This window comes from Tamandua tetradactyla, chromosome 12 (genome assembly GCF_023851605.1).
Source record: "Tamandua tetradactyla isolate mTamTet1 chromosome 12, mTamTet1.pri, whole genome shotgun sequence".
Classification (NCBI taxonomy): domain Eukaryota; kingdom Metazoa; phylum Chordata; class Mammalia; order Pilosa; family Myrmecophagidae; genus Tamandua; species Tamandua tetradactyla.
The window spans coordinates 99,981,591-99,996,206 of NC_135338.1; the positions used below are offsets into that span (position 1 = coordinate 99,981,591).

Sequence of the window (14,616 nt, forward strand, 5' to 3'; positions counted from 1 at the left end):
GCCCCTTCTGGAAGCTTCTCCATCTCCTGAGCTCCTGCTCCGGCTTCCACCGGTCTTCCTGGCGGCAACTTCACCGACTCCTTTCCGATGTCTTCAATCTCCCTTTTCTTTGCCCTCTGCCTCCCAACATGTTCACCTTAGAAAACAAAAACCGATCTTCCCTCCACCTGACTCTCTCACGCTCACCTTTACCTTCAGCCAGACTTTCCACACCCCCACGCAGGCCGGACCGCCGCAGACGGGCCTGTGCTGTCCCACCACCGCTCGTGCGCTCCGAACCCGCCGGTGCCCTCCGGCCCGTGCCCCACACGGCGGTGACAGGTCAGCACCGGCCCTGTCCCCACCAGCGCCACCCTGGTGGGGCCCCGTGCAGGCCCCGTCCAGAACCCCCCCACGTCGCGGACACCGCCCCCCCCGGACAACGCCCCCCCCCGCGGACACTGCCCCCCCCCCCCCCCCGCGGACACTGCCCCCCCCCCACCCCGCCCCGTCTGGCTCCCTTCACCGCTCAGTCTCATCCTCCAGCTGCTTCTCCTCCCCTTTAACTGCAGCCCTTTCCCAGGCCCCGTCTTCCCTCTGGGCCCGCGCTCTCCTCAGGCGAGCAGGTCTGTCCCGGGGGTGACGCCTCCCGCACGCGGATCTCCAGCTCTCCGGATGGCCGAGCGCTGGGCCAGCTGCCCCTCGCAGAGCCCCTCTCCAGGGCATGAACAGTCACCACACCCGGGGATCACCGCGTCCACCCAACACTGTCCGCACCCCACCCCGCAGAGCAGCGTCTCCTCCCGCGCGCACACCTGGGGGCCCCGGAGGGCTGGCCCCGCAGCCTCTCTCCTCCTCTCACCCCAGCAACCAGGACCTGTAAACCCACCGCCCGGTGGGCTCGGCCTCCACAAGGTGCCTCTTAAGGACACGGATTTTGCTCTCAGACAGACCCAAGCTTAATTCTCACCCATCCACCTCCGGCTGCGGGAACTTGGGGAGGCTACTCAGTCTCTCAAACCCGGGTTCTCCATCGAGGGCAGTGGGGGCTGCTGCGAGAATTAAATGAGACACTGCAAACCGCAACCCACTAAGTCCTCATTGAATGACAGCCAGCTGTGGGTCCTAACTTAGCAACACTTAGGAGAGTCCCTGCAGCAGCCCCGCCCCCCGCGAGGTGCCCCCCAACCCCATCCCCAGGCTGGCGCAAGGCAGGCAGGGTGTAAATTATAAATGCACCTGTGCTGTGTCTGCTTTTCTCTCCACCCCTCCTGCTCTTAACATCTCTTGCCCGGAAAGCAGCAGCAGCGGTCCCTGGGAGGCCCCTCAACTCCACTCTTTCCTCTCCATTCCACCCTTCAACTGCTATCTTGGGAGTAATTCTCCTAAAACAGATATTATTCTCCTCTTCAAAGCTGAAAATGTTGCCTCGTTGCCTGCAGGCTGACGCCCAAAGTCCTCGGCATGCGGCACACTGCTTTCCCCCGGCCCCCCGCCGCCCAGGTGCCCCCACTCCTCCTGCAGCCTCACTGAGACTGGCTCCCCCACCCAGAGGATGGGGTCCCAACGCCCTCCCAGGGCCCCCCATTCGCTCCCCAGGGCGCCACGCCCTCTCTCACCTCCAGGCCCACTGGACGGGACTCCCTGTGGCCCCCCATGGCCAGTGCCAAGCGGCACCATCGGGGAGCCCGGTTTCCTGCCAAGAGAACAGGAGGACCCATGAGCGGTGGGTCCGGGTCACACAGGCAGCCGGCGGCCACACACAGCCACGGCCCCTGCCCTTGACCTCTAGCTTTCTCCGCTGCCCACACACAGTGGCCCTCCGTCCCCAAACACCCCCACACACTTCTGTTCATCTTTTAAGACCCAGCTCGAAGGTCACCCTGCAGGAAGTCTTCCAGACCCCTCACAGCCGGGCATTTCATCCCGGCCCCTGTTCCCGTGCAGGGCTCACCCGCTGCCCGCTGCCCGCTGCCCGCTGCCTGCTGCCCGCCCGTCACCCTCGGGAGGGCGTCCTGTGCTGCAGCCAGTATCCCGGGTGACGCTCGGAGGCCACGCCCAGGGGGTGCCCGTTGGCCAGGGGGCCCAGGAAGGCCTGACCGCGGTGGGCAGGCAGGGGAGAGCAGCAGGGAGCTCGGCCCCCCTGGGCGGGCGGGAAGGGCAGACTGCGAAGATCTGCCTCGCAGCCCACGTGGCCCCCAGCGCCATTCTCAGGTCCCAGGCGTGAGGGACTGGGAAGTTTTCAGCTTTCTGTTTTGGGGGACACATTCGGCCACAGCCACGACACCAGACAAGCGGACAACACAGCTTGCATGAACAAGCGGACATGAAAATCGTCAAACAGCTCGCTCCGCCTCCGGGGCTGCTGCCCCGCTGTGAGACGCGCCACCTCCTGGCCGGCACCTGCACCCCGGGAAAGCGGCCGCTGAGGGGCGGGTGCCTAGCGTCCTGGCTCAGCTCTCCTGGCCTGGGCCCCCCCCCATTCAACACTGTGGAGGGCCAGGCCTGACCCTTCAGCTCTGCGGGAACAGGGGGCACGTCCCGCGTCCGACTGAGGTCACCCCAGGCCCGCATGACACCCCGGCCACGCTCCGAGGCTCGTGAACAAGACCCAGGCCCCTCCCCAGGGGGACCCCCCCCAGGCTGCAGAGACCCCGGTGACCCCTTTCCCCCCTTTATCTGAACACCCCCACTAAACCCCCACAAGGGAGGTGGGGTCCGGCAGTGGGATCTGAAGACACCCCCAAACCCTAACCTGCAGAGACCCCCAGAGCTGCAAGGCCAAGGTCGGGCACCCGCCCTGGTGACCAGGGTGGGAAAAGGGGCCGCGGGAGCCCCTCCACTCTGGGGCAGCCTTCCCGGGGTCTGCGGCGCTGGGGGCAGTGCTGAGGCCGGGGGGGGGGGGGTGCAGTGCCAGGGCTGGAGGTCAGTGCCAAGGTCAAGGGGGTCAGTGCCAAGCCCATGGGGGGCAGTGCCGGCAGGGACCCCACACACCCCAGGTCCTCAGAGGAGGGACCCTCAGCCAGGCTGGCGAGCAGAGGAGTTTTTAAAGGATCGCTCTAGTCTTTGACAGACGTCTAAATGTGTTCCCCACAAGTGCATTTTTATTCCAGCAAGCTGATTTGTAATATAATTTAAATAAATTATTCCAGGATGATCCCAGCTGACTCACTGGTGGCAGAACTGCGGGGCCTGCACCCCTCCCAGCAGCGCACCCCGCTAGCAGGCTCACCCCCAAAAAGTCCGCCTGGGGGAGGCTGAGTGTATAATGCCGAAGACAGGCAGACACACGACAGCACAGCTGGGAGATCCAGGCATCCCAACCAACGTAAATTAGAAGCCTTTTGCCCTGATTCCCTATGATGCTTCTTGCTCAATTTGTCTCAGGCTTGAGAAAGACAGTGTCTAACTCTCAAGAGCTGTAGGGGCAGGACTTGATGTGCCTAGGATTTCTAATACTCTGGAAAAACGTTGTGTTCTCAGTTGCAAACATGCTATTTGCCTGCTGTTCATTTCACTCTGGACATAAAGAAAGGTGAGTGTGATCCGAGGGACAGGAAGCCTCCTTTCCAAATGGAAAAGTCCCCGCCCCACAACCCATGCCCCAGGGTGGGGGGCCTCCTGCAAAGGGGTCAGATGCCTGTGCAGGCTGGGGGGCTCCTCTGGATTTACCCAGCTTTCTCTCATTTACTTTACAAGGAAAGCAGGGACGCGACCCTCCCTGTGCCCATCCTGTGGCCAAGGGAATTCTCTCGAAAGGGGGGTGGGGGGTGAGGCAGACCGGACGCAGGGCGGGAGGCAGAGGGCATGCCAGGGTGGGTGCAGGGGCCCGGTGCCCGCAGAGCCCCCAGCAAGGTCTGTAGAGCAGCCTGACTCTGCCGTGCTGGTCCAAACAAGCGGAGCGGAGCTGAGCAGCTGGGCTGGTTCACCAAGCAGCCCCAGCAGCGATGACGGATGCTCGGCATTCTTACCAAGAGGCACAAGGAGCCTGACTCACCCCAAATTACACAGTCGCTGCACACTGTACAATGATAATTGTGATCTTGGTCTCCTCTGCCATTTCCTTCCTTCAGTAATTCACAGAAAGCCAGCAGATGCTGGGAGAAGCAGTGAAAATGTCGTTTTTATTTTTTTGATAACCTGCCTTGTTCTAAGAAGGATTCAAGCAGGTTTACAAATATAAAACTTGGCAAAGTGACAGATTAGAAGCAGGCGTGGATGTGCGTGATGACGGAATATCTGTGCTTATTAATGTGGAAGGATAGCCACCCAAAAAATGTTACATTGAAAGAATTGTATTACAAAAAGTATGTATGAATCCATCTTTTAAAAATACATTTGTTATATGTCAACATACATCTAGATACACAGAGGCCTGGAAAAGAACCTTCACCGGGAAGTCTTCCGTGCCTGCTGAAGGCATGGGATGGCAAGTTATGTTCGCTTCCTTCTTTATGCTGACTTTTTTAGCATAAACATGTAATATTTCTATAATTGGAAAAAAGTAAAACTCTTCATTTTGTAAAAAAAAGTGGTAGGTGAGAAGGGATGAAGACAAAACAAGAGTAGTGCTATAAAAGTGAGCCAGGAGATAATTAAAAAGTATTGGTAAAGTCCCTTCAGTGTCTGGAGAAAAAACATGGAACTATTATGTTTCCCCATGTGGGAAAGCCCTGATACTCTCGCAAACATTAGGGACACACAAGTCAACTAACAGGCCAAGCCCTTGATCTTGAGGCTCGCTCTTGTGAAGCTTATTTATGTAACACATAAGCTAAACCTATCTGTAATTATGCCTAAGAGTTACTTCTGAAGGACCTCTTTCATTGCTCAGATGTGGCATCACTCTCTCTAAGCCCAACTCTGTAAGTGAAACCTTTGCCCGCCCCCCTAAGTGCAACATGACATCCAGGGGTGAAAGTCTCCCTGGTGACGTGGGAGATGACTCCCAGGGATGAGTTCAGACCTGGCACTGTGGGATCAACAATTCCATCCTAACCAAAAGAGGGAAAAGAAGTGTAACTAATCAAGTATCAGTGGCAGGGAGAGCTCAGATAGAGTCAAGAGGCTGCTCTGGAGGCTCCTCTATGCAAGTTTCAGGTAGATATTACTAATTGCCATGGTATGCCAACCCCCAACCAACAGTATTCCTAAAGCAAACCCTAAAGAACACCCAGGGTTCTGAGACTCTTACGAAAGTTTCGCTGGCTAAGTTTACTTTCCACAAACCTAAAACCTCCAGATGGTTCCCAGACCAGATGGGCCCTGAGTTCCCAGTGTCTCCAAGAGCTTCAACCAGTTTCCTCTACCCCCCATCATGTCAGCACCCCTTTACAACATGAAAAAGTTAAGAGTGTTCATTGCCCAAATATCCCTAAAGAGTGGGAGAAAGATCAAAGGAGAAGGAGGAGTTATACAGAGAAGACAGGATTTAACAAACGATGTGACAGCTGAGTCATGACACTGATATTCCCTTTTAGTATGCAGCGTATTAGAGCAGCTAGAAGGAAGTACCTGAAAGTGTGGGGCTGTAACCCATGCCCAACTCTGAAATCTGCTCTATAACTGCTCTTTAAAATGGACTTTGAAATGCATCACTTTTTAATATATCTGTTCTATTCCACAATAAAAAATATTTAAAAAAAAAAAGTGGGCCAGGAACAAATGGGGTGTGAAAACTGTGCTAGAGTGGCCACACCTGGACGCTGGGCTGTCAGCAGCCTTTATGGAGAAGAGACGTGGTGACTCACGCAAACCTCGGAGCCCACGGGCAGGAGTGAGGCAGGGCCCCCCTCCTGGGACGGGTGTGCAGGCAGCCACGGCCGGGCGACTGACCCTGCAGCCGTGCTGCCGTGTCCTCGGGCTGTCCCAGTCCGCAGTGGGGTGGCCGTGACCACACAGCCCCATTGCATCGCAGGGACCGGGGTGTCGGCGGGGGGCCCCCTCCCTGCCCCTGCCGTGTGCGCGAGGCCAGCCCCCCGGCCGCCCTGCTCTCCCCTCCCCAGGCAAGGACTCTAGTCACGGAACTCAGGGCCACCCGGGAACGCGGTGTGGCCTCATCGTAACTCACCCACCTGCAAGGACCCTCTGTCCAAGTAAGGTCCCATTCCCAAGCTCTGAGTGAACTTAAATTTGGGGGAGACGCGATACAACTAACCGCAGCCGTCCAGGCCAGGAGTTCCCAACACAATGCAGCATCTTCCCAAAGTGAAAGTCCCACCAAAAGGAGTAGACACCCATTTACCCAAGACAAGTGCTTCTGTGCCTGCCCTACAGCGGGTGCCACGCATCCCTCCCCCCGGGCACCGACGGAGGCGGCTGGCCCCAGGGGCCACCACCCCCAGCATCTCCCGGTGGACCAAGACACCTTCCCCAAGCCCCCCAAGCAGAAGGGCCCAGCCCCACCCCCTCCGATGATGACATTTTAGTTAAACTCGCAGCACTTCTGCTCAAAGCTGGGACTTGGGGGTGGCTCATCTCCCTCTAAAGAAGGAATTCCACACGGGCAGGGAATCCTCAGCAGCAGGTCTCGCCCCCTCTGGGCCCCCCCACAGCAGTGCCAACGGCCTCAGCAATGAAGGGTCTTCAATGAAAGCTGAGGAATGAGCCCTGCATAGTTTTAAAACCTGCAACAGACCAAGAGGAGACAAATCCCCTTCCCCATAGGGGAGATTGTATCTATTTTAGGCCACAGGAACATCAAAGAAAAGCCCTGTAGTTTGTAGGAGCTGCACAGTTTGGTGTGATTCAGGAGGAACGGAAAACGAAAGGAGAAGGAACGAACCCCAGCAGAAAGTCAGCCGGTGTCAATTGCTGAAACAAGGCCCAGGTGGTCCGAAACCACGGCCGGGCGTCCGCACGGTGCAAGCTGATCTTGGCAGAACGAAATAAACAAGGTAAGACGAAGCCAAACAGAAACACAGTCGATCTTGCTTGTAAACACTGACAAAATCAGCTAAAAGTCACCACCGCAGACAAGCCGGGTTTTCTGTGCGTCTCTGGCAGGAGTGTGAAAAGATCATTTACAGCCCCATTACTCAGGTTACAGCCAAAATGTTAACCCACACCACAGTAAAAGCTAACTGGCTTGCTTTAGCCTGAAAAGAAAACTGCATCAAAATTCCTTCCCTCCTTGGCCCCTGCAACTCTCACTCAAGCAGGCTCTATACCTAAAGGCAAAGCCACCTCGGCCTGCAGGCAGCTCTGCAGCACTGCCCCCACTTGGAGCACTGTCCCCATCCAAACACTTACGGGGTGCCTGTGGGGTGCCTGAGGCAGTGCCGGGCTTGGGATCCACAGCTGAGGGGGTAAGGTATCCTGTCCTGGGGAATTGCTAACCGAGGAGGCAGGACATAAACCGGTAAACAAAGCCCAAATCACCACCACTGAGCTGCGGTGAGCAAGTGCAGGAAACAAAACAGGGTCTTGAGCGGTCACGGGGGGACTCGGACAGGTGGCCCTGACGCTGAAGGGAAGCAGCTCTGTGCAGAGCCACGGCCAGGGCGTTCCAGTGGGCTCCAGAGCTTTCCGGTGGGCTCCAGAGCTTTCCAGTGGGCTCCAGAGCTTTCCGGTGGGCTCCAGAGCTTTCCAGGCAGAGAGAACAGTAAGTCCAAAGACCCCCAGGCAGGGCCGGATGCCAGGAAAGGAAAGGCGGCCAGGGTCAGTGAAAGTCAGAGAGGGATGGAGAGGGCCAGAAACAGAGAGGGCAGGGGCCAGCCCCGTGGGCCAGAGGTGGACAGAGGAGGGACACAATCCAACTGGCGTTTCTAAAAGGTGGCGGTCACTGGGGCTGCAGACGTTGCGGGCCGTGCGGTGAGTCCGGGAAGGAGGCAGCAGTGGTTGGGCCGAGGGTGGGAGCTGTGGTAAGGGGGCAGTGAGGGAACAGCGGAGGGAGCCCGGAGGGCACGGAGCGGGAGCTGATGGCAGGAGGAGAAGGTGAAGGGGACTCGGGATGGTGGGTCTGGCCTTCTCTCTCCATGTTTTCAGGTGAAGGGAAGCAAAGAAGTGGAATGGAAGCAGGAGGGGTGTGGGACCAAGGAGAGCTCCTCTTTAAAAGAGGCCTAGGGTGGCACTCTACAGTGAGGGAGCCACCAGCCACACGTGGCTGTTCAAATGTAAATTAATTAGAAATGAATACAATTAAAAATTCAGTTCCTTGGTACCCAAAGGCTGCAGGGGTATAGAACATTTTCATCAGCACAGAACTTTGTGGGACAGGGCTGGGCCACACCCGGCTCACGGATGGATGGGAAGATGCCAAGGGGAGGAGGGGGTGGAGAAAGATGTGCTCCCAGGAAGGTGAGAGGGGAGGGCTGGAGGGCTCCCTGGAGGAGTGGGCCTCTCACAGGCCAGGCCTGCTGCACCCTGGAATGCAGGGAGATAAAAGTGTTCCCTTGGTCTCTGGCTTCTACTTTGCCAAAGAAAGGGACGAGGCCTGAGAAGGGGAGAAGAAGGAATGAAGCGAATGTCCTGGAGGTGAGGACACACACTTACTGGGGAAGCCACTCGCTGCAGAATACTCCGCAGGAGGGGGAAACAGCAGCGCGTGTCTGAACGTGGGGAAGTATCTTATGTGGGGAGAGGAAACTCAGATGTCTTTTTTTTCCCTTAAATCCTGGTCGAGCCCGAGCAGCGGAGCTGTACCCACGCCGCAGGACCACAGCGAGGTTCTTTAAGCTGCATTTCTCGGTTCTTCCCACTCAACTCTGAAAGGACGACACTGGTTCTATTTTCAGCTGAAATGACTCCCTCCGCCCTCCTCTGTGTGAGCTGCTTATCCAGCTCTCGGCTCCATCTCAACTTACAGTCATGGTCTGTACATTCACATAAATTATGGAAGAAGCAGATATATTAAAAATGACAGAGGTGGGCAGGAGTTACAAACCAGCCCTCACCTACAAGAAGTGAGTAAGATACATTTATTGGATGATTTAAAATTACATGAAAGACATATTCCGTGTTTAAACAAAATCCCAAGCTACTCCTCCCTGCTTCTCCACAAACACACATTATTTCCTGACACTTTCTTTATGCTTTTAAGAGTAAACATTTTCATTTCCACAGAGCTATTTGATCTCAACCACAGTCAGAGTTTCAATATTTGTTTTTTTTTTTTTTTGGCTTTTAATGAAAGGGAATTTATTTCCTTAGTTCTTCAATATTTGTTTTTGATCATGCAAGTATGCTGGGCTGGTTCTGGTTTTGTGTGAGCTGGCAGGTGGGGTGGGGGTTGGTTAGAGTGGCCAGGTTCCTTTGATCTTCCATCTTGAGACCTACAATTGCCAACTCCTTCCCATACACATTTTTTTTAAGTATGAAATCTGAGAAGCTCAGAGATTCCTACTGCTCAAAGAGCAGCCTTTTCACAACCCACCAAAGGTCACTGAAAATGCTACAGAAAATTTGCTTCTCAGCCAAGGCTCCGGGGACAAATTCACTCGCGGTCTCCATGCGCATGAAATCTCCTGGGACCAGGCCAATATCTTGAGCACATTTCCTCATCCCTCTGGGCACCCCTTGCCCACTCATGTCGGCCTGTGGCCCTCATACTTCCCTTCCTCAAAATTCCTCTTGGCTTGCCTTGGTCCCTCCAAACCCCGCGTGGCTGGGGGCCCAGGGCGCACACCGGAAGGAGGCACAGCCAGGGCCGGGCTCGGTGTTCCAGCTGCGCCAGGTGGCCGGGACAATCCTGCCCCTTTGCTCCGAGCCTGCGTCTCCCCACAGCTCACCCCTCCCGCGCAGGAAAGCAGGCGCTCCGGACCCACCAAGGGTCATCTTCGGGCCATGTTCACGGGATGAGGGCGCTGGACAGGCACCGGGGCGCGGCTCCCTGTCACCCCCAGCACCCTGCCGAGCCCCTCCAGCATCGCCGCTCAGTTGTGCAGCCGCGAGGGGTTCGCCAGCGCCCCTGGCCTCAGTTTCCTCATCTGAGAAGCGGGATCGTGACCATTCCCTGCATGCAGACGGCGCACGAGCGCGGCGCGCGGGGCGGGAGCGCCCTCGGCACCGCTGCCGGACGCGCGGCGCCGGAGCTCGGGGCGCAGGAGGGGTCAGCCCTGCTTCACAAACGAACCCCCACGCAGGAAGCCTCCGTCCCCTGTTTAGGCTGCCTCAACCTCCCTCCCGGGCATCTGCTGGGCTGTTTCACAGACTGCGCCCCGCGAGGCTCCTCCCAGCCCTCTCCCGGCCTCAGCCACCCTCGGGGCGCAACCCGAGTGCGCGCGTCCTCTGGCGGGAGGGCTGCGATCTGGTTTGTTCCCTTTCCAGGAAAACTTCGATTTCATTCCGTTTGCAGTAACTCCGGTCGCGGACACGACAAGCTGCGTCCCGTCCTCACCGGCACAGGCCCTGGAGCCGGCGGCGCCCGGCGGGAGGAGGCGCAGGGCCGGGGCGCCGTCCCCGCGGGTCGCGGGCTCGGGGGTGGAGGGTGGGGTGCAGGCGCGGGGAGGGGGGCGCGGGGCGCGGGCCGGGGGGCGGGTTCGCGGGCTCTCCGGCTCAGGCCGCGCGCTGGCAGCCGCGCCAGGGGCTGGGAGCCGGAGGCGCGGGGCGCACTCACCCCATCTCCGGCGCTGCTCCCGCGGCCGCTCCGACGGGGCCTCTCGCTCGCGCTCTCCGCCCGCTCCGCAGCCGCCCCTCGCGCCGCACATGCGGCGGCCCGTGCGCGCCCGGCTCAGCCCCGGCGCCGCTCCACTCGCGGGGCTGCGCGGCCGCCGCTACCGCCGCCGCCGGGCGCGGGGGGCGGGCGGGGGCTGGGCCGCCACGGGCTGGGCGGTGTCCGCCCCGCCCTCCCCGCCCTCCCCGCCCGCCCCCGGCCTCCGCGGCCCCCCCCCCCGCTCCTTACGTAACCTCGTGGCCCCGGGCGGCGCCCCCCCCGCAGCCCCCCCACTACAGACCCGCCGACGCGCCCCCGCCTCGCCCCCTCAGGGCCTGGCGCAGTGCCCCGGGCGTCCCGCGGGCTGGCCTGAGGGTCCCACTCGCAACCGGGGAGGGGGACTCTGGGGCCACCCTTAGTTCGCAGCTACCGGAGCCGAGTCCCAGCGCGGAGGCGCGATTTGCCCAAGGTCGCGCATTCCAATTAGAGCCAGGCCCCCAGGACAGGACGGGGGAGCGACCCAGCGCCTGCCCGAAGTCCCCGACGCGTCCCCGCCTGCAGCCAGGCCGGCGCCCTAGGGAGCCCAGCAGGAGGGCAGGCGCTTCTGCCGAGGCGGCCGCGGGCTTGGCTTGATTCTTAGACAAGGGGAATTGGGCGGCAGAGGGACAACGGAGAGGGCAGCTTCTGCAGCCGCCCCGCGTGGGTCGGCCCCGCGCCTCCGCCCCCGCCCGCCCCCGCGAGGGCGCACGGGGCGCACCGCCCGCAGGGACCTGGCACTCAGGGCGCCAGAGGCTAGAAGCCAGCGGGGCACGCAGGGCCAGCAGCCCCACCCCCATCTCCCCTGGGACCAGGACTGCCACCTGCAGACGGGGCCCTACAGGGGCCTTTCCTACCTGCGCATCCCGCGGCCGTCTGAGAGTTTCTCAGACACGAACCTGCCCTCTGCTTCAGGTGTCAGTGGGTTCCTCCCCCTGTCCTTGGGATGAAGGCGAAGATGAAGATACCCAACAGGCCCAGCATCCTCACTTGCCCTCCCCAGCCTTGTCCCTCCCACCTCCCCCTTCCTTTCCGCACTGCGCCAGCTGGCCACTCGGTGGTCTGGTCGGCCCGGGGCCTTTGCACGCCGTGTTTCTTCAGCCTGGGAAGGCTTTCTCCTTTTCTTTCTGCCCCGCCCCAACCCCCTTGCCTCCTCAATTCCTGCTCATTCTTCAGGCCTCCCTTAAACTGCCGCTTCCTTGGGGAAGCTCCACTAATGCCCGGGATAAGAGTAGGAGCTCCCTGCACTTTTTCTTGGTTGCACTTATGGATTATATTATATATTTGTGAAATAAATTATTGGTTTAAAACTTGTCCTTCCCCAACATCTCTGCAAACGCCAAGAAGCCAAGTCTTTTTGCTCATCACTGTCCCCCCAGTGCCTGGAGCTGTGCCTGACAGTTCTCCATACTTGTTTGTTGAAAGAATAAATAGTTGAATAGGTCAGCCATACACATGCAAAAGTGGCCAGTGTAAGCACAAGTGAGTGAATTCTGAGCCCAGCCAGGGTGAGCACTGGGTCCTGGGGCTGAATCCCAAGGAGCAGGGCTGAGCCGGTCCTGGGGGAAGGAAACCAGGCTGGGTCGAGGGCAGCAGTCAGCAGAAGGAGAGTCGGTGGCGGGAGCCAGGGAAGGGGCTTGGGAACAGTGTCCATGGCACAACCACAGGGTGGGGCATTTCCCTTTGCACCTCTGATGGGACGGGCCCACCTGAGTTACCTTGGGAAGAGGTCATGAGGCCAAGCAGGGGGGCTGCTGGCTCAGGCGGGAGGTCTGGGCCCACGGGAGGCTAGATGCTCCGTGACTGAAGTGGTTGACACCCAGGGACAAAGGCTCTCCAGGAGTTAAGAGAGGGAGGGTGGACTGGACGAGATTTGGAATGGACACCTTTCTTTCCTCCAGCTTCTGGCTTCCAGCCCTGTGGGCAGTGCCCTTCACCCCTTTCCTTCACCTCCACTCCAGACCTAGGATGGGTCCCCATGAGGGCTTTCCAGACAGACGGGAGAGAGAGAGAGAGCTACCCATGCCCGAGGAATGAGGGGGGCAGGGGGCGGCCCCGGAGCTTGGCTCCCTCTTCTCTACTGGCAACTACTTTTCCCAGGGAATTCGGGCCAGGCCTGCCCTGTGCAGCTCTGGTCTAAGCAGGCCCCTCCACATCTGTGACTTGTCCGTCAAGAGCCAGCTCCTGGGACTAATGATGGAGGTGAAAAGGCCCAGGGGCATTATTGGAGCATGCAATATGCACTGTAAGCTTTATGTCAAGTGCTTCAGCTTGGTAACTGTATTTGAGATAGTTCCGTAAGTGTGCAGCCTTGTTCTCAGGAGACCTTAAGTGTTCAACGCTGCACACAGCCTACCCTCAGTGTTCAGAAAATAGACAGCTAAACTGCTAGCTAGCTAGATAGATAGAATACCACACGCGGCAAAATGCAAAAAGCTGGTGGGTCTACTCTCCTCTAAGTTTGAAATTGTTTGAAAAGAGAAAGAAAAGGAAATCCAGCTCCTGAAAACGGGTTGATTTAGCGGTTTGCTGCCAGGGAAATACAAGCCAAGCCTGGACAAGTCCCAGAGTGCCAGGAAGTAAGGGCGAACCCCAAACACACAGGAGGGTCATTGGGCCACAGGGCTGAGCTGCCGGAGCTCCGAGGCCAAAGCTGGACGCCGTGAGCAATAAAATAAATAACATTGCATGAAATTATGACCCGAAGTAAAAAATAAGTGTACGTGAGTCCATTCGAATTTAAATGATTGGATGAATGCACAAATGGGAGAAAAAAGACAAATCTTCCTTACAGAAGGATTCCAAGTAGTAAGCGTAGGTCTTCCTTCCTCCGACGGGTGGAGCTCAGTCCCCTGCCCTCGCCAGGCACTGAACTTAGCGGTTTGCTGCCAGTGAAAGGGGGAAACACACTGCAGTGGAGAAGCCTGGCAGACACTGCCCCTCGCCAGCAGCCCAGGCTCAGGCCCCAGCAGTGAGGCGCGAGGACGTCGGGGGCAGCGGGGGGCCGGGGCGAAAAGGACCCCTCACCTCTGCAGTGTTGGCCGCAAAGCCCCATAACTCCAGTCTGCTCGTGACAAACACATCAGACCAGCCCGGACTGAGGAACGTTCCAGAACATGCCTGACCAGCGCGTCTCAATACTGCCAAGGTCATTAGAAACAAGGGTAGCCTGAGAAACTGCCACAAACCAGAGGAGACTCGGAGACACATCCCCTAAATGCCACGTGGTGCCTGGACTGGCTCCTGGGAAGAGAAAGGATGCGGGTGGGAAAACGGTGCCGTCCAAACCCAGCTTGGACTTGACAGCAAATGCATGTTGGTTTCTTAGTTCTGACACATGTGCTGTGGTAGTGAAAATGTTAACAAGAGGGGAAAGTGGGTGAGAGGTAGGCAGGGATTCTGTGCCATCTTTGCAATTTATCCATAAATCTAATATTAGTCCAAAATAAAAAGTTTATTTAAAAAGAGAGCTAGGGACAGGCCACAGTGGCTCAGCAGGCACAGTTCTTGCCTGTCATGCCGGAGACCCGGCTTCAGTTCCCGGTGCCGGCCCATGCAAGGAAAAAAAAGAGAGAGAGAGAGAGAGCTGGACCTGGGAGCTTCTTGTAAATCAATTCCTCAACCCAGTAGTCATCGGTGATATCAGAAAGGTGAGCATGTGGGACACTGAATAAGTCTCAGGTCAGGGGTTACTCGGGGGTGGTGAATATGTATATAACTCCAAAATAAAGTCATTGAAATCAGCGTTTTCCTGTTTTTTCCCCTGCCACCCATAGTGAGAAATATATTTTACATTGTAACCACTACATACTTCTACTCTCTATCTACAGCTAAATCTGTTTAAAATGGAAACAAAATTTATACAAAAACAGTTGTTGTTCTCCCACCTGCAATGCATTCAGACCTTTTCTATTCTGCTCTATTTTTTTAAGCGGTGCCACTCGCAATGCGCTAAATTAACCTGAAACACTGTAACTCTACATTTTTTCTTTTGCTAACAAAATTTGGCT

At 57.7% G+C, this 14,616-nt stretch overlaps 1 protein-coding gene across 2 annotated transcripts in view; it reads right to left on the reverse strand.

Moving 5' to 3' along the window:
* HOMER2 (homer scaffold protein 2) overlaps nucleotides 1-11,569 on the reverse strand; it is an 84,851-nt gene extending 73,282 nt beyond the window's left edge. Inside the window, exon 1 of one of the 2 annotated variants that reach the window (XM_077124316.1) lies at nucleotides 11,464-11,569. In XM_077124316.1, the coding sequence (XP_076980431.1) occupies nucleotides 11,464-11,471 (8 nt within the window). In that variant the 5' untranslated portion in view covers nucleotides 11,472-11,569. Of the gene's footprint in view, nucleotides 1-10,534; nucleotides 10,649-11,463 lie in introns of those variants that run through there. The other variant, XM_077124317.1, reaches the window with a different exon arrangement.
* Nucleotides 11,570-14,616: the final 3,047 nt, after the last annotated feature.